We start from the raw sequence: 27,542 nt of genomic DNA on the forward strand, positions 1-27,542 counted from the left end.
GAAGATGATAATATCATCTTTATATTAAAAAATTATTTTATATTAAAAAATATATTTATAAATTTAAAATTCATCTGCAATCAGATGTATAATTTTTTTTTTTAATATTATAATTCACAGTAATTTTTCTATCAATCAAATATAATAAAAATTATTTTTTTCTATAATTATTTTTTTAAATAAATAATTTTTCAAAATTACCGGACGAGATATATCCTAACCAACCGAATCCTAAGCGTAAAAACTCATCCAAATCCAAATTGACCATTTTGCAACAATCAGGTTTTTATACTCGCGGAATACAATTGATAGATAATCAGACATATTTCTCTTCACACACTACATGAAAAATACTTGCATACGTGCACACACAGGCATATGCTTGCACAAACATAAAATATGAAATAAACCATAAAATCTTTTCTATAAAATCTCATGATTCCGATATGATAAAAGACATCAACGTACGATGCTTTGATGGTTACTGCATTCAAAGATTTACAAATAACATCAAAGACCAGTTTGATTGAATGTTGGCATCCTTTCTTCTATCCTTTCCTGTAAAACTATTGAAATCCAAATGTCGACAAGATAGTATGCTTAGCCACAAAGAAAAGGAAAACCGTGCGGTGTACAACGGCTATTCACAAATGATGCTGGTTAGTGCCCTTTTGGATGAATTCCTACCATTAGCCAGTCAACAGTGCCTCACCTCCAATGGGAAACTGAATCAAATGGCCTTCCTGAAAAATATTCTGAACAGAAATATAACAAATAAATTTAGGCCAAACAAACTCATAATTAGCTAGGCACCTCCTAAACCGTCACTTCCGTACCAATCACACAGATTCCAAGGGCCAGAGGAAGGGGTTGACTTTTAAAGGCCTAATAAGTCAGCAACGAGCAAAACTGTGTGGAGAAGAATGAAGGACTACGCCATGAACAGATACTCTAAATCCTCTACTGTCAGGCGAGTCTGGCGGGAACCTGATTCATCATCTCCAAATGCAGAAGCCACCATTTCCCTCTTTTTTTCCTAGAAAAAATGGTTTATACATGACTACCACCATAAAAATAGAAGAGCATAAAGTAGCTACTAAAGATCTGAGATGAGCGGTATGCTGCCATTTCAGACAGACCGGCAATGCAAAAAAGATAATATAAGCCAGCACTTGTATGGGAGAGAGATAAAGATGAAGCACGTTCTGATGCAACAATGACAGAAAGCCAATAATGCAAAATCAAGAAATTTGGAAAAGTTAAATCTTATCTGACAGCAACGATTTGCAAATTGGAAGCGAAAAGTTAAATTTTATCTGCTGCAACTTTCCCTATTAAACATAACCGACAAGGTTTCTTCACACCGCTAAAAGGATGTTTTGCTGACATGCGTTGACATGCAGCATGGGTTCGAGATAAACATGTCAGGTTTTGTCCCTTTGTATGTTACAGATATCTTGCTTTGCAATTAAGGTTCACCACCCTGTTACTGAATCCTATGCCAATACAATGCTGGTACAGTATTGGTATGCCGTACCAAGTCATGGCTTGGTACCAAAGCTGTACATCACCATCTGGTAATGGATGGTATGGAGTGGTACAACGAACCCTGATTGAGGAGATGAGAACATTGTTGCTTTGTAATGTATGCAACCTCCAATCCTTCCCCTTGCAAGTCCAAATTCTTAATCAAGTACAATTAGAACTTAACTACGAGTAAAATAAGAATCTTGCTTGCTTATAAACTCGAACCATAGATATTAACCTGGTATCAAAGCTGCAATAAGAACCTTATCTCTAACTGTAGGTCTATACTCCCTATGTTCACAGGCCAATTAAGCAACAATCAATGCAAAAAAGAAACTATATTCAGATCCCAAGAATCTTCCTAAAATAAGTTGTCATAAAAATTCGAGGACTTGTTGGTATAAGATTTAATCAATTGAAAGAGCAGCAAGAGTTCAGATTGCAGTGCCTACAATGACAAATTCGCACACCTCAAGCACAGGGTTTTTGGGGAATTATTTCCCAAAAAAGGGTCCATACCTCAAAAGCACAGAGTTCCCTAATAGAGGCTGAAATGAAGGAGAACAATACCAAAGGTAGAAAGGCTGACCCTATGATTATAGACTGCTCACCAAATAGCATTTTTTACAGCAACAAACTAAAAACATAGAAGTCTCCCACAGATCTAAGCAATTTGTCTAAAGAACACGAAGCACTGATGCACAGAGCGCTAGCAACTCTATACTACCAATCAGATCAAGGGCTTGTCATAAAATAAGATCATCGGATGACCATCAAGATGCAATAATTTTAAAAGATACTCAACATACCAATGACAGAAGTAACTAGAATCCTCATTTAATCATGCAAGTGATAAAGGAAAACTGCATGCAGAAACACATGGGGCGCAGCTAGCAGCAAAGGATTCATAAGATGTAATTGGAGGCAACCAAGATAAAAATAAGACCAGCAGCAATGAGAAAATAACTCTTGTCAGTTTCTAGCCAGGTGGTCCATATAACCTCCTAGAGTACCAATTAGGTTGGCAAATGTGGTACTAAAGAAATAGCATGGGATTCTGTTTGAATTAGTTTCTTGGGTTGTGGTTTGTGCCTTAAAGAACTTCTATCAAAAAAGCACCAGCTTGTCTCTTTGCCCACGCTCTACAATGGTCTAAAAGTTCAGTGAATAAATAACCAAGAAGGCATACCTTTCTAACTGCCAAAATGGCATATTAGGATAGATATGCTTCTCTCTCATCCTCAGATTCCTTGACCAGGAAAAAGGGCCAAGGGTCAATGTCAAGCGGAGAACCAATCATAAAAGCTTTCTCAAACTTCGATATACTTGATCCTAAATACAACATGAATGCATGACACAACGATTGACAGTTAACAATAAGCTTAATTAGGAACTTACAAGAATTCAAGTCTTGCACAAGTAGCCTAAACCTATCCAACTGGGCAAGTTTGTGCAAAAAATCAAGATGACCAAGTGGTGATCTAATAGTTGTTACACATCTATGATCTATTCTCTAGCAACAAAGGTACTATTGTCGCACCTCTTAACCCTGAGTTGCTTTATCTTTGCATATTTCAAACAAAATTGGATGCCAGTGATTGCATGTATATGTAAGTCATAAACACAAGTTATACCTATATTTGCTCTAACAAAATATTGAAATGTTGTACAATATCAGAATCATTAACTGTCAAATATGCTACTATCAAATATTATGCATTCAAAATGGTACCATATCAACTAACAATTAAAAAACAAATGGTATACTTCCGCACAACTGTAGAATCATGAGTATGACAACATAGATCGGTTTATGACAATGATAATCAATGCTAGATGCACTCAGACATCGAGCACTGTGTTGACTATAGAATTCCATGCTAGTGTCTAAGCATCTCTATGGATCTATTTAGCCTCATCACATGTTCCATATAATAGAACAGGAAAGAGGAGGTAAAGAAAGACTAGAAAAATGCAATTTGATACCTGGAGAGCTAAGATGCGATCCTCAACGGTGCCTTTCACTGTTAAGCGAGATACAGTGACAGGACGTGTCTGGCCAATTCTATGTGCTCTATCAATTGCCTGGTCTTCGGTTGTAGGATTCCACCACAGATCTAGTAGTAGTACATGGCAGGCTGCCACCATATTCAGTCCAAGACTTGCAGCTTTCAAAGACATAATCATCACAGTTACCTATCATAAAGTAATAAATTAGACCGGAAAACATGAAACACAAATAAAAATCTAGATTCAGATAATGAAAAAGTCAAAATATTGACAGGCAAACCTCTGGAATAGTGTTAAAATCTCTCACAGCTTTCTCCCTAGCAGCAACAGACATGGTCCCATCAAGTCTCCTGTACTGTATACGAGAATCTTTTAGTGGAGCTTCCAACAAATCCAGCATCCTAGTCCACTGGGAAAAGACAATGGCTTTTTCTGTTACTTGATCATGTGAACCTTCAATTGAGTTAGAATGTTTTCTATCATTTGTACCACTTGGAGGACTCATTTTAATAGTATGATCTGTGTTTTGTACAGAACCAGTGGCTACATGACTAGAATTGTTGAAATTATTATTTGGGGAGTACTCGGATCTAGGCAGTGATTGCAAAATCTCAAGAGCAGCTTTTATTTTAGAAGAATCAGAAGATGAACTATTCCCACACAGCTCAGTTGCATCTACCAATTCAGGACCAGAATCACCAGAGCAACATGAATCAGCGGGTTGGTCAGATAGAGAGCTTCTTAAAGTCCCTTTTGAAAATACTGAAGCAACATTAAGTCGGACTGTACAGTGGGCAGAGGGACAGATGTTATCATCCCCAGTAAGATGCTCACAGATGCACTGCTTGCAGAAAACATGCCCACAGATAGTAACAACAGCCTCTTCAGGTGGATCCTGCAGACATCGGAAACATCAAAAAATGGAGAACAAATATATTTTGCATTCCACTACTACAACCATCAATCTTCTATCTAATCAAAGCATAAACAAGAACGGTTTTATTTTTTTTTTTTAAGGTGGTGGCAGGGTTAAAAGTTAAAGAATTTGAGATGAAAAGAAAAAATATCACAGAAACAAAAGGTAAGCAAGGAACACTTAAATAAGCAGAAAAAACAGGCTTGGATGACATAAAAGAACTCTAATCTGCAGCAGGGGAGGGGGTGTCTTGCAGGGCAGTAAGCAGGCCCAAGATTTAACTATATCATTGTTAGTCTTAGACATCAAAAAGTCCACATTCCAAAACAGTTGCAGGAAGATTCTAGAGAGTGTCTTTTTTCCATGGAAGATTATGTTCCACCCACATCTTCAAGAAAACATTTCAATAAATATATATAACTTGCTTGCTTTGAAGTCTGCCAATTCATAGAATACCAAATCACATGATTCGTACTTCATTGGGCACAGTCACGAAAATATTTCTAGTCAACATATTTTTCAGTGTCATATAACATCATATTAGTCATGGACTATATCCTTATCAAGAATTAAAAGCTCATAATGATGAAAAAAACATGTCTAGGAGCAAAGATCCTGTGGTTGCAGGATATGAGAATGAGAAAGGGCAAGGTGTTTACTAACTGTAACTCGTAAGATGCCCATCCCCTTGTTTACTTTAACTTGATGATGCTACCTTGACCAGTGTAAAAACTCAGTCAGTAGATCTGGAATTGCCGGCTACAGAGCACATGACTACAAATTCCAGCTAGAACAAATGATGGATCAATCTTCTGAATAACAGGTAGTTGAATCAGATATGCATGATCCAACTCAAAAACATGCTATCTGTAGGAAGATATCCAACTAATTTTACTGTCCATCTCTGCTACCTCAGTCAGAAACAATATTTATCAAAAAATATCTAGCTAACTTGGCTACCAACTGTCTTCGCTACCTCCCACTTAGAAGAGCTTTCATTTTCTTTTTCTTTTTCTTTTTTTTTTTTTTTTTTTTGCCAATTCACTCTGCTTTCTAATATATTTTTTATTATAAGCTTCTTTTGCTAGTAATAACAGAAGCATGTGTGTTCATAAAACCTTTCCTCAGCTGATTGTTTGGCATGATTTTGGGGGACATGAGATTAAGCATCTAAACCAAGTTCGTAAGTTGAAAAAATTGACACAAACTACTACATAAATTTTAATTTAGTCATTTATTGTGTTTATAGATTAATGGTTTGTTTAAAAATACTGATACTACATAGTACAAACTTAGATCAGTAATTTAAAATATTCTCCATTTGTTTGATCATTATTTCCCCTTTTTCCCTAATTCTATAACTTTTATATTATTTTAAATATTTTATATTATTTTTGTAATGATGCAAATTACCCTGTCCAAGTTACCAATCCACTCAGTTCGGTCAAAAAATTGAATTTTGTCAGGATTCCAACGCTGACCACAGTTGGAAGAACTTTTCTACGTACCCCTTGGGTTATTCAAACGGTTGGTGCAGAAATATTTAATAACTACCTTCTAATGTTCTCTCACATCAGGCCTTCTCTCTCCATCATTTCGTTTAACTTCCTTCCTGAGAATAGGCATGTCAGTTTGCCTCTCTACATACAAACCTAGCATAAAATTAAAAAGAAATAGAAGTATTTCATTATTTCGTATCTTCCTCATATTAGCTCACACTGTGGAGCCAAGTATGAGCATGTACTCTTAAACATTCTTGACTTTTACACACACTCTCTATCTCAGAGGTGTGCACATGCTCATGCACTTGAGCATAGATTAACATAGGATCATGGATATACATACGTGCATTCACACATATACACATATGAATACAAAGAGAACCCCCGTACATCATGTATGCTCATCATGAGCAGAGAGTATTGCACCTCCAAGTTGGTCCATACAAATTTGCTTAACCACCAATTTATATTATATCCAATCCTACTTAACCTAATCCAGTAATTCACACCGTAATAGTGCTCCATTCTTGAACCCAATAATAATATATGTTCAGTTATATTACATCTAGTCAGTCTGCAGGCTGCATCATTTAGGTGATGAATTAGGGCATTGAGAGAAAAATGATTTAAAGCAATCACCCAGAAAAGATGTTCTTAGTACTACGACAGCACTAACAGTGAATGACTGAGGCTATTAGATGTAACAAGATAGTTATATACTTGATATCATATTATATTAACTAGCTATGTCACTATGAGAATTTTTTCCCTTTGTTGGAAAAGGTTATCCAAACACTTAACCAAATCAACTTGATACGATCGGTATTTGCAAAAATCTACAATGTAATCTGAGTTTGTTATGTGCCAGATTCCAGATGTTGTCTGGATTAACACAACCTAGTCCATATCTTGAGCCAAAAAAGAGTGAGACCAAGATAGAGCTTTCGATCAAATTGGATCAGAGCATTGAAGCTCTCAACCTGAACCTTCCAACTTGTTATTGTGTTGGTGTGTGCTACCAAAAGCCACACCAAGTTCATTAAATCCTTGATTTGCTAGCCTAAAACCAATCCAAGTCCATAGATTCCACCCACACCGAATTGAGTCAGATCCCATTTGAAATTACCCAACCATAGTTGCATTCATATCTCAAGCACAAAATTTCCATTCATCAATTAGTTTTTAGATACAAATAGAGCAATGAAAAAAAAAAAAAAAAAAGCTTGATCAGCTGTAACTGAAGTTCAGTACTATCCTTATGCTTGATAAAAAATCCAATCGACAATGGAACAGTTTCCTTGAAACTATTATCAAGTGAAAGACATGGAAAAGAAGCACACATGCTTTTTTCAATTAGGAATTAATACAAAATAATGCATGCCTTACATGGATCAATATCTCCAACCAAGAAAACATCATGAAACGAGCATTTGGAAAAGGAAAAGTGCCTTGAGAAATTAACTAACACTTACATTGCAGATCGTACAGATTGTCAAACAAGCTTCTAAACATTTCAAAAGACCTTCTACTTTCTCTCTGGAAAGTTTTTTTGCCATCTCCATAGAAGACCTCCAGACGGAATTTGAATCATATCCTTTTACCAAAAGAGGATGATCACAAGCCTGCCGAAGCCGCAAAAGCATAAATAAAATGTTGACATAATTTTGTTTGACAGTCCCAGCTTCTGCATAAACCTAAGCAAGAAAACATATTCAAGTTTAGAGAAAATTCGAATTCAGTCTTACAAATTTACATACAAACTAAAAAACTGGTGGCACGTGAGAACTAAAAACCTACAAAATTTTGCATAATAATGAATTCAGGCATAGAGAATAAAATATTTGACCACAACACACAGATAACTAAAGCATAAGGTGGAGTATGAGAACTCTTCATGACAAATTCCACAAAAGCATTTGAAACATAAAAACGCCTCAAGGTTCAACTGCCTTGCTTTCTGTTTGTTATGATAAATGGTTGACAACCAACATTAGCAGTAGCCAAGAGTATCCAAATCCTAGATCAATTATATGTGAGACCATCAATGACCAGGCATAGATTAAAAGTCGGTTCAATTATATGTTTAGAAAATGTTGGTAACAAGATCCCACCTTGAATTGTTCTCGAGATTCAGCTTCTAGAGCAGAATAAAAGGCTCGTTCCTCCATTGAGAAGTCCACCTTTTTTAAAGTGACCGTCTTTGGAGGCAAGGTAATAATTGGTTTTCCATCAATTAGAGCACCTATAAAGCAATTTGTTAAAGTTAAAACAAGTTCCAGAATATGAAACATAAAGCAAATCAAAATCTTCCTTTGACACCAAATACCAAAAAGGGGATAAAAAGAGATGCAATCACTGACACAAAAATAGTGAGTAAGGTTCATATGAAAGTAAACAACTCGAAAAGACAAGAAGGATAATATCAGTGGGACAGATAGACTTAATCTTTATGTGGGACTATCCATGGAATCATTAAGTTGTAATGATACCAAAAATTCATACAAGAGTTTCTCATTTCTCCTTTGGAGAAGACAAATTATACAAATGTAGAGTAACACTATTTCAAGGATCTCGTGAAAGTATTTGGATATACACTCCTCAAATTCCATGAAACATATTTGAAATGCTACTTTGATAAACAATGACAGATGTAGTAGCTCCAAGGAACAATATGCAATCCATGCAAGGCATCATTAATGCACCAATTACACACCTAAATCAACAATGAATCACTTATAGCAGGCTTAAAAAAAGGTCAAGGATTTAGAGCTGAATTTTAGCATATGCTATTTGCAGAAAGTGCAGGTTTGGCCGATTAAGGTATACAAGGTTGAACATTATATTGGGATTACAACTGATAGTTTTTCAGGTAATAACAATTAAACCAAAATTTAAACCAAGATAAGGTGCATCAACACAGGATTAGTCAAAAAATGCTCTGAGATGCAATTGAAAGGTACGATCAAGATATTTTACAAGCAAATGCAAAAATATAAATGGATAGATAGCTAGATGGATATGTAGGAATGCCTCATATAGGACTAGTACTTGGTAGATGATACAATGCACCTTTGTGACTGACAAATACCACAAAACCAAAAGGGCAACAAGAATTCATAGGAACAACTATGTTGCAGAAATCAAAATGTTAGGTGTTGAAAAAATAATGAATATTAAAACATAATCTGGCCACAAAAGAGATAGGTAGATGTATGGTAAATCTATGAAAGAACAAGAAGCATATCAACTAGACAAAGCTTAATAGTAATGCTAATATATTATGTTCCCAGGGATAACCATTTAAAATGGTAAGGTGATGTCTAGAGGCCAAAGAGGGGACCACTGCACATTTATCATAGCAAAGAATTTGCATGATAAGCCAAAACAGAAAACTCTTCATGAATTAGAATCTCAGAGAGCAGTACATGTTTGTGTGTGTTACTGTTTCCATTCTTGAGGGTGTGAAACAGGAATAGATTTCAATAACTATGTTGAGAAATAAGTCTTTGCTAGCAAAATGAAGTTTTTAAATGAAGATTAAAGCTGGAAAATAGGATGGAATATGAAAAGGTTCAATGGAAGTAGTTTGGAAGGGATTTTAAATAAACATAAATGGATTAAAAAACAACAATGGGATAGCAACCATGTAGCACAATGAATTAGACAGGACATGTTTGGCACTTCATTGTTTGTGAAAATGTGGAGAAATTTTGTAGTTGCTTCCAGAGATTCAAAAGGATATCACACTTTCTCTGAGATATTCTGGAAGTTCAAACCACTTGCTTCTAAGGAGATTTTGAGCTGACATGAAATTGAACAGCGACCAAAGAATTTTTTAATAAAAAAAATAAAGGGATACTTTAAAGAGAAGAGAATTTTTATGCAATATTAGACATGACCGCCTAATCAAAATACTTGCATAAGTTTGCAAATATTGACAAAAAAAGCCATGTTTTTCGCATGCAACCAGATATAACATACGCCTAACTCTTAGTCAATAACACTGTTGGGTTTCCCCATCACTATTTAATCATCATCCACATCAAAAGCAATTAACCTGAATGTTTTACACCATTACACTGAGCATTCAGCAGAAAAACAGAAGAAAGCTGTCAACATGTTCATCTCATATGTTTTGACTTGAGTAGATATTTAGTAGTAAATTACATGCATGCAATTCATAATTAGACGTATGATTGATATAAAGATATTTATATGGATTCTCCCATGCATGACATCCTGCAGAAGTACGGGCCCAACTCAAACCCTAGCATAAAGAGTCTAGAAAGGGGGTGCATCCCATGGTTTCTCAAGAACATGGGAGGGATACAAAAAGAGTTCATCAAAATTGACTGAAAATGAACATATAAGTGCTAACGGACAAGATCACAAGAACTATAAGTTCAGAGCTATTCAAATTTGGGATGAGAACTCTAATTAATCATGGAGTTTGAGTTGCTCAAAAATTTAATATTTCATTTGAAGATAAAAGGAATGCATCATCCATAAAAAAATATCAGTCCATATATAATAGGAAAACATGATCTCCTGAGTTCACCTTTTGTGCGGCGTAGCATTATTGCCTTCAGAACAGTTTGAAGCTTTTGGTACCCACTAGTTGGATTCCTATTAATTGGCATCTTTATTTTAGAGCAGAATGACTTATAAGAAGCATATGGATCAAATCTGAGAAATCTAAAATAGCTATAAAGGTCATCAACTGCGTTCTGGATGGGCGTCCCAGACAAGCACCATCTTCTTTTGGCTCGCAGACCACAACATGCCCTGGAAACTTGAGTTCTGTGGTTCTTGATGCTTTGAGCTTCATCGAGTATAACTCTGAACCACCCAACTCTTGCAAGAGGTCTAGCAGCAGATTCAACCAATGGACCATCCGTTGTGTTACCATCCTTCAGATTCTTTGCATTAGAACTATTACTTTTCCTCTTCTTATTGGTTATAAGCCCTGTAGGCGCAGCTGATGCATCAGGCTTTCCTTTCTCCTCATCATCTTTATCAACAAGTGGCTGCTTTGGGACCTCCATGCTTACAATAGCATATGTTGTGAGAACAACATCATACTTGGTGAGCTCATTGGGATCTTTTGTTCGATTACTCCCATGATATACCAGAAATGATAAATCAGCTATGCTAGTGACTTTGTTTTGTAATTCTTCAGCCCATTGTCGAAGAACACTTGTAGGGCAAACAACCAAAGTTCCAGCTGCTGGCCTGCTTTTCAATGCCATCACAGAGTTCTCTCTTTTCACTGGCTTATTGACTACCACAGAACTTGAATTGCAAGGCTGTTTGATAAGTCCATCATCATCATCAGTGTCATCATCCAGATTCAAAGTTTCAAATTCTGTTTGTTTATCTGTTCCGGGACAACATCTTGATGATGGAGATCTTTCCGTCAGGATCAGAGCTATAGTAGATATTGTTTTACCTAATCCCTATAAGATAGACATAAAGCCAATTAAATCTATATGAACTTCTGCAATATGATGTATACAAATAAATCATTAAGCAAAACCTGGTCATCTGCAAGAATCCCTCCAGAGCAATGTGGACTAGCAGTCTCCTTTTGCACCATCCATGACAAAGCTATTCGCTGTCCAAGAGTCCCACTTTAGTCAAACACATGGAGAGGACAACAACACCAATAGGCTACCTTAAGAATCATAAAATTAACAATGCAACCAAACCCAGACCTGGTGTCTTAATAGAGGAACAGCTAAAACTCCTTCAGGTGGGCTAGCTTCAAATTTTGGTGGATCAAGATCCTGTCAGACAACTAAGCTTCAGTTTCATCATAACTGTATGAAACTACAGTAATCACAGTAGAGACTCTAAAAACAGAGTATCAGAATGAAATAAAAATCTGCATTCTTAAACACAAAAAACAAGGAGAAAGAGCAGTATGGTTGAATGAAAAGTATGATTAAATGGCATGAATAAGGAAAATGGTGTATGATGGTCACAAAAAAAATGCCTCAGTTTAATAACATATGATGATGATGATGCATTTCAAAGTAAATGATATGAGAGCTGTAGAACAAGCTAACTATGAAAGAGATGCCATTGAGAATTGTGTCGTATCTGGTAACAAAGATAAAGAAGAAAAGCTTTCTCAAAGATACAGCTAACATAATCAACCGCTTTAGGCACATAATTGTGTTTTAGAACATAATAAAATTTAACACTAAAATATTTATGAAAAGCAAGGTTGGCTATACCAACCAGTATGAAGCATACCGTACCACCTGATACAGAGCATACCATATCATACCGGTACGGCATAGTGCTCTATATCGACACTACCGTACGATACCGAGCCATATACTAATCTTGTAATAGGATGGTACCAATATAGGATCCGGTACCGGACGGCAAACCTTGATGATAGGTAACAGAGTCAAACTACACCAACATACTCCTATCAGCTAAATATTTTTCTGGTCTTCCTTGAAACACACGAAAAAAATTTCGATCAATTTTCCACATCTCTATTCATACTCATGGAAGACTAGTGCAAGGAAAACTTAGTCAGTTGTAATAAATAGATGATTTAGTGATCAATGAGATGAGGGCAAAGTGACAAATTGGAAGTATAAAGGAAACATAGAGATTAAGGGGCAAAATATCATTGGACGAAGGGATGTCTATAGAATGAAATGATAATGAGACTGAATGAAAAATAGGCTATAGTCAAAATAGACAGCAAGAAACATCATTGTGTAATCAATTTAATCATTTTGGATATATTATAGTAAAAACAAAGAGATCAATGAAAACATATCTAATAGAATTAGAGTTGGGTTAATAAAGTGAAGAGATACATCAAACAAAATCAGAGTTCGATGAATAAAGTGAAGAGTTGTTTTTGGGTGCCTCTGATCAGCAAATGCATTGGCAATTTGAGAAAAAGAAAACTAGATGGAAAAAAATAGAGAACAAATAGTGTCCACATACAAAAGAATATTATAGATATTGGCCCAAGAATTGATTTTGATAAATACAAAATATTTGAGTACTTATTTTGATACTAATGAGTTATTAAAGTTCTTGTCTAGATAGTTTCAGAAAGCTAAAATCATTCTTGGAAAGTATGTATTAATTGACAAGTTTTGAAAGCAAAAGAGGATTGGATAAAGCTCATCATGAAAAATCAAGAGAAGAGTCTAAGAGTCCATCCCTTGATTCAAAAGAGTCAACTCTGATACACATTTTCCAAATGGCATAAACTAGAAGTTGACCCCTACTTAACTACAAGTTGACTCTCTCAGTCAGATAGAAAGCAAAAATTTCAGTGCTAGACCTCAAGTCGACTTCTACTTGACTATGAGTCGACTCCCTCAGAAAAGATAGAAAATTATTTATGTGGAACAGTATTCAAGCCAACTCCTACTTTTGAGCCGACTTTAATTTATTTGAGTCGGCCCCTACTTGATCTTGATTCGACTTGACTACAACCGACAGTGCTATATAACGACTAGTTCCGTAGAAATTCTAAATTTTTTAAAATAATTTACAACGGCTAGTTTTTGGTCCCAATGGCTAGTTTGATTTTTTTAGAGAATTTAAAGGCTTCCAAACATAATCAAGAGCAGAAAAAAAAAGAAAAGCAAAAAGATAAAAACCAAATGAGAGCCCAACAACATTCATTGAGCATTCAAGAGAGCTGAAAGCTTCCAACCACTCAAAAATCTTGAAGCATGCAAAAAGCCTTTCAGGACATTGATTGTAAAGCTTCCTCAACTAGTTCTCCTAAGAGCTTTATCGACTTTTATTTCCTCTTTTAGAAGTTTTTATTGTGTTTACAATTGTATTTCTTATTCTCTGATGAAAGCAAGTTTCAAATGGGATTGAAATTTAGAGAAAAACCTATCTAAGCCTGAAATTCGATTGGACTTATTGTGAAAGCCTAGAAAAGGCTTTGAGGAGTGGTTTTGGTTGATTTGTATAGAGAAAATCAACTAGATTTAGATTGTGAGCCCGAAAAAAATCTTGTTGTAATCTGCGTGGAGATTATAATAGAATTCCCAAGGGTGGCTTGAGGAGTGGACGTAAGTGCTGGATTTGGCACTAAACCACTAGACATTTGTGATGTTTGTGTATGGTTTCTCATTTCTTTATATTGCTTTCTATTTGTTTATTTGTTTCAGCATTCTTTATTTAGTATTCTCTCACCACACTTTACATAGTTTGAAATTTGTGCACAGCAAGTTTAAATTTTTAAAAAAAACTGATTCACACCACCCTTTTGAGTTATCTCTCTAAGCAATAATAGGGATAAGAATGCATAGATGGATATATTGTAAAGGAGCATACCGAAAAGAGGCATACGAGTTGCACTAACGACAAAATGATAGAGACCAATGAAGATGGTATTCACACGTGTATAAAATAATTTGAGAAAGCCCAAAAATGAAGAGATGCTTGATTCTATGTTGAAGATACAGGATACATAAGGGGAGAACCTTAAACTAGCCTATGGAGTTGGAAAAGCATGCTTTAAACTAATAATTGGTGGAAGGGATTCATGTCAGCCAATCCAAAGCATTGGTACAAGGCTACATTAATACATAACGTTGCAAAGAGGACATTTAATATTTGGCAGTTTAATTCCATCAAAAATGATTTTTCAGTTTGAAAATTATTTGGGTTGTTCAGCATGTAAAGCAAAGCTAAGAAAAGGATGGCAGAAGCAAATACCTACTTCAGTTTTTTTCAGCTTCATCATATGAAATCAGTTACCAAACAAACCTGCACCGATTTAGACCAAAACAACCTAAATAAATCCAAGTTGTTTGATTAGCATATTAATTCATGTTTCAGCCTCTCCTTTTTCTGATTAATGGTCGATTTTATATATCGCTATTGTTGTGTTTTTTACTTCACAAATTCATATTAGAGAATGTCAGAGTCAACATGCACAATCTGTACAAACTTACATATTGAAACTTCTCTAAATTTTATTAATTATTGCATATATGGCATGTTTTAAGAACTCCAATCCCATCATATTCTTAATAATAAAATTTGCATTCCATTCTTGATCTCAGACTAAATCACCTAACATTTGCAGATGATATTGATTGAATTTCTCAATGGAATCCATAGTGAAGTTAATTGTTCGTAACTAGATATTTAAATAAGAAAAACAAGAGATATCCAAACATCTTTTAAAAATATAATCAAAAAGATATCTTCAAGAATGTAACAAGTTAGTTTTAAGGATACAACCATCAGTAAAGCTTATTTGCAAACCTGTAATGCAATTCGAAAGTTAATCTCTCATCATCTGCCTTAAGTCTCATCCCTCCTGAACCAGGGTGATAAGGGCCAGCAAATCCAGATTGTTGTAACAGTGAATGAGGATTTATGCGCACTGCTGGTGGAGGGGGACAGGCAGGATCACTGATATCATCAAGAACACATATATCAGCATCATCATCCATGCTTATGCTGCTTCTTGAGAGATTCTTTTGGACACCATTATAACTTGCTTTGGGAATACCCTGCTGTTTGTGACGAAATTCTGGCATCTGATATTCAGTTTCATTCTTTGGGAAAGTTGCTTGCCTTTTACTGGGAAAATTTATGTTAGAATCAGGCACCCATTGTTTTGATGTATCAACTGCATATCTATCAACATTATCAGAGGTTGAGTTTCTGCTAGAAGGTAGGGGAGAAGAATCTGTGCTAGATTCACTCCTGAAATTCACATCCTCGTAATGATTCTGCTCTGCAAATAGTGTTTCTGGCAAATTTGCATCCAATGCTATGATAGACGGTTCTAACATCAGCTCATTAGTTCTACATGAATTCTGAGATGAAAACAGTTGATCTTCTCTGTTATCCTTCATATATCCCACTGTTTCCTTTTCTTGTGGGAAAAACGGCTGAGAAAATAGACCTGGCAAGAACTGACTAAAGTCATAGTTAGTGTCACCAGTAGCATACTCTCTACATAATGTTGCACAACTCCCTCTACCAGTGTCTGTGATACCAGTTGTTTGACTAGCGTACAACTCATCAATTAATATATCAGGTAAAGCTGCATCAGAACTCATAGATGAATAGATAGAGAGTGATGGACAGAGATTTCCTTCCTGCACTGAAGAATCTGGTACAGCAATTGCATTTACATTACTATGCATTCCGTCACTTAAACCAGGCTTTTCCATCAAATTGTATTTGATGAATCTGAAAAGGGAATACAAACATTTAGTGATACAACCAAATATTTCAAAAACAAAAACAATTTCATTGAGAAACAAAGTGTTTCAATTGTTCCTATTTTTTGCAACATACAACGATATGGCATCCTATCTGCATTTGATTTACACTCTTTGGCTCCAATTTGAAACAAATTTTACCTCTCATTTGCTCAAAGTCCTTCTCTTGGTCATTGTCTGAGCAGAAATCATGGCCAAAGCCTGCATATGGTGAGTAAGGTAGGCCCTCTCCTTCAGCATTATCAAGAGGGGCGTTGCAATTTGGTAAATTGTTCTGCAACTGCTGGTGGTCAAAGTTCTCTGTCATCAAACTGCCAAAAGAGTTCTCAACTAAATCCATCGAACTTGGGTTATAGTCTAAGGTTGAAAGACTCAACCAGTTAGGTGGATGATTTGAAGGAAAACCATGGTAATTCATCAAGGCAGAGTCAGGAAGCTGTATTGCATGATGGATCTCATGATTCACAGACAGTGGATAGCTCGAACTTAAGTTGTTAAAGCTTCCTTCAGGCTTAGAAAGTAACTCAGAGCCAGTTTCTTGCTTACAATCCGATGCGTCCATACTATCTGATGTATCCCACTTAGCTGATCCCAGTTCTCCACTGAAGTATTCCAGAACCGCTGTAGGTTCTGAAAATCCTGAGTCAAACATAAAGAGAAAGCGGGAAAGAGAAGTCTTACACATGACATATCTTTTAGCAGGAATAGCAAGTTAACTTAAAGATGCAAAATTCCACCACAATCGGAAAGAGTAATCAGATTAACACATTACCTGCTTGAGTCCAAAAGGCCTTCTGAGGATTGAGCGGACCAGGAGACGGTTTCTCCTGACCCAAATCTTTTAGAGTATCCTGAGGATTTATTTTTAAAACCATTCAGCATATAGAAAGGAAGATACTTAAGCCAGAAAATGAAGCAAACAAAAACAAAATAGGGTATAAAAATACACCTAAAAAGATAGAACAGTTCCAAATTTCAAATTTTTTAGGGAAAAAAGGCACATATATCTGTACTCCACGGGGGGAAAAACAGTTACTAGAACTTCATAATTCCCAAAGATAAAAGTCTGTCTAAAATATAATACTAAGATAAAGTAGATGACTTCTTTGCTTCTACTCTCAAATCTTTGTCTGCTGAATGAAAAGTTAAACTTCCAAACATGCCAGGATTTCATATTATGTGCTTGGTTTTAGCACAAAAACATAATATGAGAAATGAGTCTACGTTTTCCAGCACATTGTAAATTGTTATCCAGATGTTTAAGAACGAGATAATGGGTTAACAGAGGAGAGAGGGAAGTAAACAATTTTGTTATGGATAAGCAGTGGAAGTGGAGATTGCAGGAGGGTGGGGTAGGCCAAGTTCAAGTCTAAATTAATGGCCTTAACCCAATGGTAACTGTAAAACATACAAGTTAGATAGACCAGGTAACCAACTATCTAGAAAAATCCAACTTTCTTAAGTTTAACATGGATCTTTGAACCATTTCTTGTGGCATCTGATCTGGTCAGATTGGCTCTTGTTTGCCGACACTAAACCAAATTTAGGGTATAAACCCCTAACTAGCCCACGTATACCGACATACTCTATTAGCAATGCAAGGCAAGGAAAAGAGCATATGTATTTAAAGACCTTATGTAAGTACGGCAAAGGATATTCAAGTTTTAAATCTACAACTTACAATTTTTGATTTTACATAGCAAGGATTCAAGTCCTAGCGGGACGTTCTATGGAACACCAAGACAGGGTACCATCCTATATGTTAGGACAGGACTATCCCGCTAGCATCCTAGTGTCCCAATCGAGACATCTTAGAACATTCTCTGTCCCAAATGTCACGACGGTGCGGGATGGTGGTGCGTCCCATTCTATGAAAAAACGTCTTGGGACATTTTCTATCCTAAATGTCACGACGGTGCGAGACGGTGGTGCGTCCCATTTCATGAAAAAATCGGGATAATCTCGTCCCACGGGGTTTAAAACCTTGATACTTAGACCAAAAGAGAAGTGAATGCCAAAGAGATGCAAGAAACAAAAATTCATAAAAATAATTTCCAGAATCAGTTTTGCATGCAAACACACATAACCAGAATCAAGACTATCACCACCCATTCCATATCATATAAAAAACTAGTCATTAGCTTTTGGTCCAAAACAATGCAGGGTATTTTGCATGCACTACAGAATCACAATATACCATGAGCTTGCATGTAGTTATGATATTTACACCATTTGTTTAGTTCTGCATTGCAGTTTCAGAATGATCCTAAAATCAGGAAATTGAGAAAAACTTCCGAATAGAATATTCCAAATTCACATTTTTCTCTGAATATCATCTAACCTTTTTTCCATTTTTGAACCTAATCTTTTCAACAATCAAAAACTTCCTAAAAAGATCTCAACTTTTGAAATTCAAAACTTGTAAATGAAAAAAAAAAAAAGCAGAAAACCAAATTATGAAATTAAAAACATTTAATCATAGATGTAGTTACTCTTCACAGTTTTTCTTTTTTCTTTTTCTTTTTTTTTTTTTTTAAGAAACACAATTGTGGGCTCTATTACATGGGCTCCAAATTGCACTTCTTCAAGGCAATCTTCCAGCTGCCAATGGGAGTAGAATATCACAACCAAAGAGGTATTAATTGAAGATAAATTACTATTTTTGTTGTTATTGCCTACTTCAAACTCTAACTTACATAATTCTAATGTGCTAGAAGCTCATTTAATAATCTGTAGATGTGCTTTTTCTTCCTTAATTTCGAGCACGTATTTGTTTTCTTAGTAAGCCAATCTTGGACTTGCTATTGTAGTAAGACAACCTGCATTTTTCAGAACCATATTGCCCGTTCCACTTATTTGTGCCACTACCTGACTTCACACCAGTCAGTATTTTTAGCTTTTGTTGCACCACACTGGTCTATGAGTAAATATGCTATGCTCGGGTAGTCACATGCAGATGTCCTTGACATTGAACTAGAAAAAAAATCTACCTACTACGAAGACAGAAAGAAGAAAGGTCAGTGAACCAGGTAGTTTGTGCCAACCTTGGCTTAGACAAGTAATCCCCCGACTCTGAATGATGGAAAGTGTAAAAAACACTTGCATAAAATTTTGGCTATGTATTTTCCATGTGATGAAGGTATTCCATAACAGTCATACATCCATGGCATGCTAAGAAGGATATGTGCTGCATCCAAATGAACAATGTGAAACTGGACTATAACTCTCAGTTGACCCATAATCAGCTGCTTTGTCTTCATCATCCAACCATCAAATTCAATTTAGGGATAAAAATGAAAAAGATATTTTCTAAAGTAGCATTATCAACCAACATATCTTTGATCTTGTGAAAGCTCAAAACCCTCATTTTGTTGTTCATCAATCAAGGAAGACACATTGTTCAAAGAGGGAAGTAAAACCTCTCGATCTTGAGAACAAGATCAGTGAGGCAAACACCCGCTTTACAATTCCCTAAAGTCTGGATATGGCAATATCATGAATACCGTATGCCCTTACCAAAGGAAGGCCCACATCGTGTTTATTGCTTTAATAAAATAAATTTATAAAATAATATTATTAAAAAAATCTGAATCATGCGCTCGATTCCAAGTCAAGACTCAAGAATACAAAATTATAAAACTAACCCCGATATGGAACCAGAATAGATTGATTCTCTATCAAGACATAACATAGCAGATGATCCCAAGAAAACGGTTTCCCCCAGTTCGATCAAAATTCAAACTGAAAACCCGAAATAGAATACGTATGGACTAAAAAACAGAAACAAACAAGTCGATGATCAAAGAAGGAGAGATCGGACCGAGGAAGGACCCTTCGAGGTGCCAGGATTCTCGTCGAAGCCCTGTGATGGGCCAGGGTCCTCATCGAGGATCTCAAACAGCTCGTCGATGGTGAAGGAGAAATTATGGTTGGAACTGCCGTTCATCGCATCGGAATCCAAGAAGGCTGTGTCCGTCGGCTTCTCTATCGCGTCCCCCATCCGCGTCGCACAAGATCATGGGAAGTCGAAACCCTAGACTCCTCCGTCCATCGCCCGACCCCCTGCTCCCAGACCTAATTCGTCCGCCGCGCGGCTGCACCGATCGAAGGGGATTCTCGTCGGCCCTCAAGATTCAAGAATCGAAGAAAGACACAAGGGGGAACGAGAAATAGGGGCGTAAAAACGGGGGCAGGAACGTGGAGAGAAGAATCGCGGGGGTGATTTGCGGTGAGGTGGCTGCGGCGGAGTATAAATAGGAGGGAGGTGGGGTTGGAGGAAAATAACAGGAAAGAGGAGAGGGGGTGGGTTTCTCGTTTTAACTTTCCATCCACTGTTGGTGTGGACGCGTGAGTCAAGTCGTCGTTTCCTAAACTGGGGCGGAGGAGGAGGACGAGGTCGAGGACGAGCCGTGTTCATCCCGGAACTCCCCACTCTATTTCGTTTTTTACTGATTCGCGCGCGCCTCTGATTCCGATGAAAACAGGATCACCGACTTAAATAAATATAATAATAGGTGCGCTATTCTTAGCAAAATGACTATAAACCTAGGGAGGTGAGGATATAAGCAGCACTTTATTAAGACCGCGGTCTTGTTACAATGTATACTTTCAGCATTATTAGTTTCCGCTCACCACACTCATGCACCATACAACAACAATCAAGCCCCCAGGCATGCAGCATGCCTCACTCATATACTTAGATTTAAAAATAATAGTAAGATGACATTCGAACCATTATTCTTGGTATGATAGGAAAATTAAAAAATATATATGAAAATGATGTCATGTGATGCGTATAAGTAATGTCCCTCTTCATGATATGATTTTTCTTATGTGCTCTATAATGGCAAGGATAATCCATACATTGGTGAATGTGCCGTAAATGGTGACCATGAACATGCATGATACGAAGAGTAACATGTATGTAAGGCAACGGAGGATGGTTTTGATCTCTCTGCAGGACTATTTTACCAACACAAGCAACATTTTTTATTAATGTGACTCTCTCTCTCTCTCTCTCTCTCTCTCTCACTCACTCACTCACTCACTCACTCTATGGCAACAATAGTTCCAAGTAGAGTGTATTTATAAGAGCGATTAGATATATATGCAATGGAACAATGGAACAAAGATTTAAGAGAATATGATTTTGGTAAAGCATCAAACACTCCAGAAGAAAGGTTTCACGAGATTAGTATCGCATGACTAGATTTAAAGATCTTAACATTATATATAGTAATTATTGGAGATAATTTTGTACTGGCTGAAGATATAAGATATATGAAAATATGAAGGTACCTCGGATTCAACCAGCTTCTCCTAATACGCTTACTTCGAATAGCTTCCGATCTAAGCCTGGTAGACGTTCGACCATCTCTCCAATCCCGACCCAATAAAGCACTTAAGCTAATCTTATTCAGCAAAACAGAAAAGGTTGACTTTCTACCCCCACGAAGGTCATCAAATTTCGTGACCATCAGGAATAAATGATGATGAGCGAATAAAGAATAAATAACAAACAAATCTATCTAGATAAGAAAAGGATAATGGTCGAATCTTATCAGATAAAGTAAGGCTAACCGCCTAATTCTTCTTCTTTCTATGGTTCTTCAGTCTCTGCCTATAAATAAAGCCCACAGAAATCCCTAAGATATGAAATCTTTTTTCTTTCTATATGCTCACTCCTTCTCATCTGTGCCAGAAATCTGACTTAAGTATCGGAGGATCCCCATCGGAGCCAACTCCAATCGGAGACTTTTTTTACGAGTCTTGTCACCACCATCCAACTGTCGTAGTCCTATAAGCGCAATCGAGCTTCAGTCAATCTAACCTCAAGATAGATTTCTGCCGCAACAGTTTGGCAGTAGAAGAAGGGGGGTCCAGACTCATTTACGGCAAGGAGTAAACATCTAGTCAAAGAAATTTCATCGCATCATCCCAAAGCCATCGAGATCCTGATAATCAAATCTGTCGAATGTCGATAAGATCCAGACCAGCTATCTCCAAATTGATCGCATTGATCAGATCTAATCTCCTTCGAATCAATCAATGCTCTCCAGACTATTCTAATTGAACTCGAAATTGAGGGGCTTGCTATCCAAATAAGGAACGAGATTCAAAAATCTCTCAATTTTTGAATCATTTCTATTTCCTCGTTTATATTTCAAAATTTGCATTCTGGAACAGGATCCAAATGAGGAAGGATATCACAGCATCTAAATATAGCTTCAAACATGGAAGAAGATCACAATCTAAATAAGATCGCCACAAATTTATTGAGGCATATTAACTCCACATCATCCCGAACAGAGCCTCTATCAACCTCTCCATTATTAACAGCTGTATTGGCATGACTAAGTCTGATCTATTCAACAATCTTGGTACTATTGCTGGACCCGAGACCAAAAAATTTATAGAGATGCTTGCAGGGCTGATGTAAGCATGATTAGCCAATTCGGAGTGGGGTTCTACTCTGTCGATCTTGATCCTCAAAGAGGATCGGTTGGAGTACCTCGAGGAGCATCACCTTAAAAAAAAAAAAGGGACTCCTTTATCTCTTTCTCTCCCATTCGCCATTCTCTTGATCTTGGAGAGAGACGACAATGATGAAGGGTTACGGTTTGATCTTGAGCATGCCTTTGCTGAAGGATGAGCTCGACATCGTGATCCAGACAATTTGAAATCTGAATTTCTTGGAGATGTGGAGGCCCTTTTTCCATCCCCTACCACTTGATCATCGTTCAGGATGGGGATCCCTCGAAGACGATTAAGGTGCCAAAGGGGTTCGACTATGAGCTCTACAACTGGAATGATGTCAATCGGATCTTGGGTCCCAAGGCTTTGTGCATCTCCTTTAAGGACTCAGCTTGCCACTGCTTCAGCTATATTATCTCCAAGAAAAAATACATCTACACCATTGATGATGACTGCTTCGCCTTGGACCTGGGGAGCAATACTTTTTTAAAGGATTTTTTCAAAAATTATTTTATTCCATGCCTCCCTTCAATCAATCCCAGCGGCAATAGAGCCTTCTCTCACCCATCAAGATGAATAGCATCTTCTCCCCTAAAGCCATGGATTTCCAGCAGGCTTTGCTACTTCTCTCACTCATCAATCACTTGGGACCGTTCTCACCTATAAGCTTGAATGACCATCTGAAGTCACCTACAAGACTACAGTTTGGAGCCGATCTCATTTGTATGTTTATTGATCTTATAATTAATTGTGATAATTACAAAATATTGAATGATTATGGTACTAATCATATTTTCATGAGTAAATATAGGATTTTTTAGGTGCTTAAAATGAAAAAATTATTTGTAGAAAAAATCTTCTCAAAAGAATAATTCTAATTGCTCAAATAAACCTCAAACAAGAAGTTTTTGGAAGCCTTCATGATGAAAAAGGCCATAAAAATCAAGATGAAAGAAGCTCTCAAAAGTTGAAGTCAAAAGGCCACTCATACAGAAATTTATTTAGTATTTTTCAATTGGCTATCATCCGAGTCGACTTAAATTTTATTCGAATTAACTCAAGATGAAAAATAAAAAAAAAGAGAATTTTTGCATGTCAAAATTTCAGCCGGCATGCACTCGAGTCGACTCGAGTGTCATCCGAGTTAGCTCAAAGAAAAAAAAAATAAAAAATTGGAGTAGACTCACAAAAATTCGAGTGGACTCACAAAAATTCGAGTGAACTCACAAAAATTCAAGCAGACTCACAAAAATTCGAGCGAACCTTCGAGTCGACTTGAATATCTGAGCTGAAATTTTCAGAAAAAAACAAAAAGTCAAATTTTTGAAAAAAATACTCGAGTAGACTTGTAGATAGTTCGAGTCGACTCGAATCTTTATCTGAGTCGACTCGAAGTCTAACAACTAGTTCTGCAGAATTTCAAAAATATATAGAATTATGTCTAATGGTTAGTTTTTATTTTCTAATAGCTAAAAATAGCTAGTTTAACTTATAAAAATGATTTAAAAGCTTTCAAACTTAATGAAGAGCCAAGAGAAGAGGATTAAAAAAAAGAACACATCAGTTTATGTGAGGACCATTAAATATCCTTGAGAGAAAGAAAAGAGAAAAATTAAGTACAGAATTTTGAGTGTGCTTTTAACAGAAATCTTTTCCAACTTCTTTTATCTCCTCTCAAGCTTCAAATAAGAGAAGTTTAAGCCTTAATTAAGCAAACAATCAACAACTTCTCCGAGCTTAAAGAGTTTATTTTTCTATTTTTATTTGTATTAAAATTTTATCTTTTTGTATTTTTATTTTTTTAAGAGTTTTTTGGGAGAAAGAAACTTAAGGTAAAGGCCCGTCCAAGCCTAGAATTAGATATTATAGATTTGGTTGGTGAGTCTGTAAAACCAACTAGATTGATTGTGAATCCAAAAAATAATCGGTATAAAGTTTTGGTTAGTGATCCCAGAAAACCAACTGAATTTGTTTGTGAGTCCGGATAAAACTAATGCACTATAATCTGGGGGATTATAGTAAAATTCTCAAGAAGAGTTTGGGGAGTGAATGAAGGTGTAGGGTTGTATCGAATCACTATAAATTTATTGTATTTGTATTGTGCCTTATTTTATTCATTTTACTTGCTTTACTTACTTGCTTTACACTAGTTTAATTCTTACATAGTCTCACTTTTATATGATTCTATTATTGCATATATCATACACAGTACAATTACTGAAACTAATCTCATTAGAAGCATATATTTGCTTCAAATTTAATTTAGCTAAAATTTTTAAAGAATCCAATTCACCCCCCTCTTAGGTTGCTACTTTTTTGGGCACCAATGTCCATCTGAACTCAAGTGAAAAATTAGTCTGATCCGAAGTCAAAATGAAAGTCAATTCGAAGTCCAGATCCAAGCCAATCTGAAGTCAAAATGAAGATCAATCTGAAGCCCATATCTAGGCCAATCCAAAATCAAAATGAAGGTCAATTCGAAGCCCACGTCCAGGCCAATCTGAAGCCTAGATCTAAGGCAATCCGAAGCCCAGATCCAGATCAATCTGAAGTCAAAATGAAGACTAATCTGAAGTCCATATCAAGGCCAATCCGAAACCTAGATCCAGGCCAATCTGAAGCCTAAATCCATATCAATCCGAAGTCAAAATGAAGGCAAATCTGAAGTCCAGATCCAAGCCAATCTGAAGTCAAAATGAAAGCTAATTCGAAGCCTGAATTCAAGTCAATCTGAAGTCAAAATTAGCTGACCGAAGTCAAAATCAAGGTCAATCCAAGACCCAAATTAAGGCCATTTTGATGTCAAAGCCAAGCCATTTCGAAGTTAGGATCAAAGGCCAAATCGAAGTCAAGATCAAGGTCGAACCAAAGTAAAGCCCAAGGTCCATCTGAAGTGAAGATCAAACCCATCTAAGATAAAGATCAAATTTAAGCCAAGGCAAACAATAAGAAAAAGCCAAGCAAAATTCAAAGACTCCCAAACAAAACTCACAACTCTCATAATAAGAGGCTCTCAAGCTTCCATCCATTATTCTATTTTTTTTGCAGGACAACAAGTTCTTGAGCACCCAAGCTGAGATAAAGGCAGCCCAAAGCCTAGGCCATCAGAAAATCAGCCTCAAAAGGTCAAATACCATTAGAGGGCCGAGGTCATCAAAAGATCAATCTAGTCAAATTGAGGTCGAGCCATCAAACAAAAAGTCAAAAAGATCAATGTTGGAGTGAAGCTCGATGCCAAGATAAAGCCCAAGGCCAATCTAAGAAGGCCAAGTTCTCAATATGGACTGCCCAAAAATCGATCTTCAAAGGTTAAACTCCTAAAAAAGTGAGCTTTTGAAAGTCGAACCCCTAAAGGTCGATTTCCTAAAAGTGAGCTCCTAAAGATCGAACTCCCAAAGGATGACCTGCCAAGCTCTCGAAAGCCAAGGTGAACCAATGAAGGCCGACTAGAGATAAACTGACTAAAATAAGATAACATAACTCTAATTATTTATTATTCTTTTTACTGTAAAGCTCGACTTAACTTAGGAATCGGAAGGTTCGACCAGAGCCAATCTAACAAGTTCTCTCATTCTTTTTGTAGGTTTATAACACAACAGCCCAATGGCACTCCTTGCCTATGGGCAAGTCGAGCGGAGGCCACACTGACAATAGCCTAATAGTGTCCTTTACTGCTCCTTGCTCATGGACAAGTCGAGTGGAGGCCACGATGACAGTGACCCAATGGCACTCCTTGCCCACAGACAAGTCGAGCAGAGGCCACGGTGACAATAGCCCAATGGCACACCTTATCCATGGGTAAGTTGAGCGAAGCCAACGAACTCTAAGTCATCCAGATCAAAAAACTCGACAACTAAGAAATAGGGGCTAATGTGCAAGGACCTTTGAAGACCTTTCGCTTTTTAGTGAGTAGAGCCGATAAAGACCGAAGCCTCTCACTTTTTAGTGCATAGAATCGATGAAGACCGAAGGTCCCTCATTTTTCAGTGAGCAGAGCCAATGAAGATCGAATGTACCTTATTTTTCAGCAAGCAGAGTCTATGAAGACCTCAGCGACCCAACTAAAGTAGAAGCATACACCTATATCTTCAACAGCTTCGACTTGATATACTTTCTTCATTTGAACCAACTCTGGCTCGAACTTGAGAGTAGAAAGCTTATCTTGGGAGTGATTTCATACTAGCCAAAAGCATGAGGTATATGAGAACACGAAGGTATCTCAGGCTCAACCAGTTTCTCCTAATTCACTTACTTCGGATAGCTTCTGATCTGAAGCCCGATAAGGGTTTAGCCGTCTCTCCAATCTTGATCCAATAAGGCACTTGAGCTGATTTTATTTGGCAAAATAGGAAAGATTGACCTTCAGCCTCTACGTAGATCTTCAAATCTCATGACTATCGGGAATAAATGATGATTAACGGATAAAAAATAGATAACAAATAAATCTCTCCAGATAAGAAAAGGATAATGATCGAATCTCGTTAGATAAAGTAAGACTAACTACTTGATTCTTTTTTCCTCTCACAGCTCTTCAGCCTTTGCCTATAAATAAAGATCCATAGGAGAACTCCAAGGTATGAAACCTTTTTTCTCCCTACACACTCACTCTTTTCCATCTATGTCAGAATCTGATTTGAGTATCAGAGGGTCTTCATCGGAGCCAACTTCGATCAAAAACTTTTTTTACAAGTCCTATCGCCACCGTCCAGCTGTCGCAGTCTTGCAATCACCACCGAGCTTCAGCCAATCTAACCTCAAGATGGATTTCTATCACAACGGTAACATTTGATATCTTAAACTTTGTAGTAATAGTGATATCTTTTGATATGCAACATTTATTGATTGTCACTTGTGAAAAATATTTGGTAG

General features: G+C 36.7%; 1 protein-coding gene across 1 annotated transcript; it reads right to left on the reverse strand.

Annotated features, from left to right (window-relative positions):
* Window positions 1-400: 400 nt before the first annotated feature.
* On the reverse strand, window positions 401-20,600 carry LOC105046996 (helicase-like transcription factor CHR28). The gene is given in 13 exon segments (XM_073259332.1): window positions 401-1,036; window positions 3,514-3,723; window positions 3,818-4,432; window positions 7,428-7,649; window positions 8,067-8,197; window positions 10,514-11,411; window positions 11,492-11,569; window positions 11,670-11,757; window positions 15,229-16,153; window positions 16,156-16,167; window positions 16,341-16,838; window positions 16,972-17,050; window positions 20,020-20,600. Coding segments are annotated over 13 exon segments (4,041 nt in total). The 5' UTR covers window positions 20,200-20,600; the 3' UTR covers window positions 401-931.
* Between the last annotated feature and the right edge of the window lie 6,942 nt (window positions 20,601-27,542).

The sequence above is a fragment of the Elaeis guineensis genome, chromosome 6, assembly GCF_000442705.2.
Source record: "Elaeis guineensis isolate ETL-2024a chromosome 6, EG11, whole genome shotgun sequence".
NCBI lineage: Eukaryota > Viridiplantae > Streptophyta > Magnoliopsida > Arecales > Arecaceae > Elaeis > Elaeis guineensis.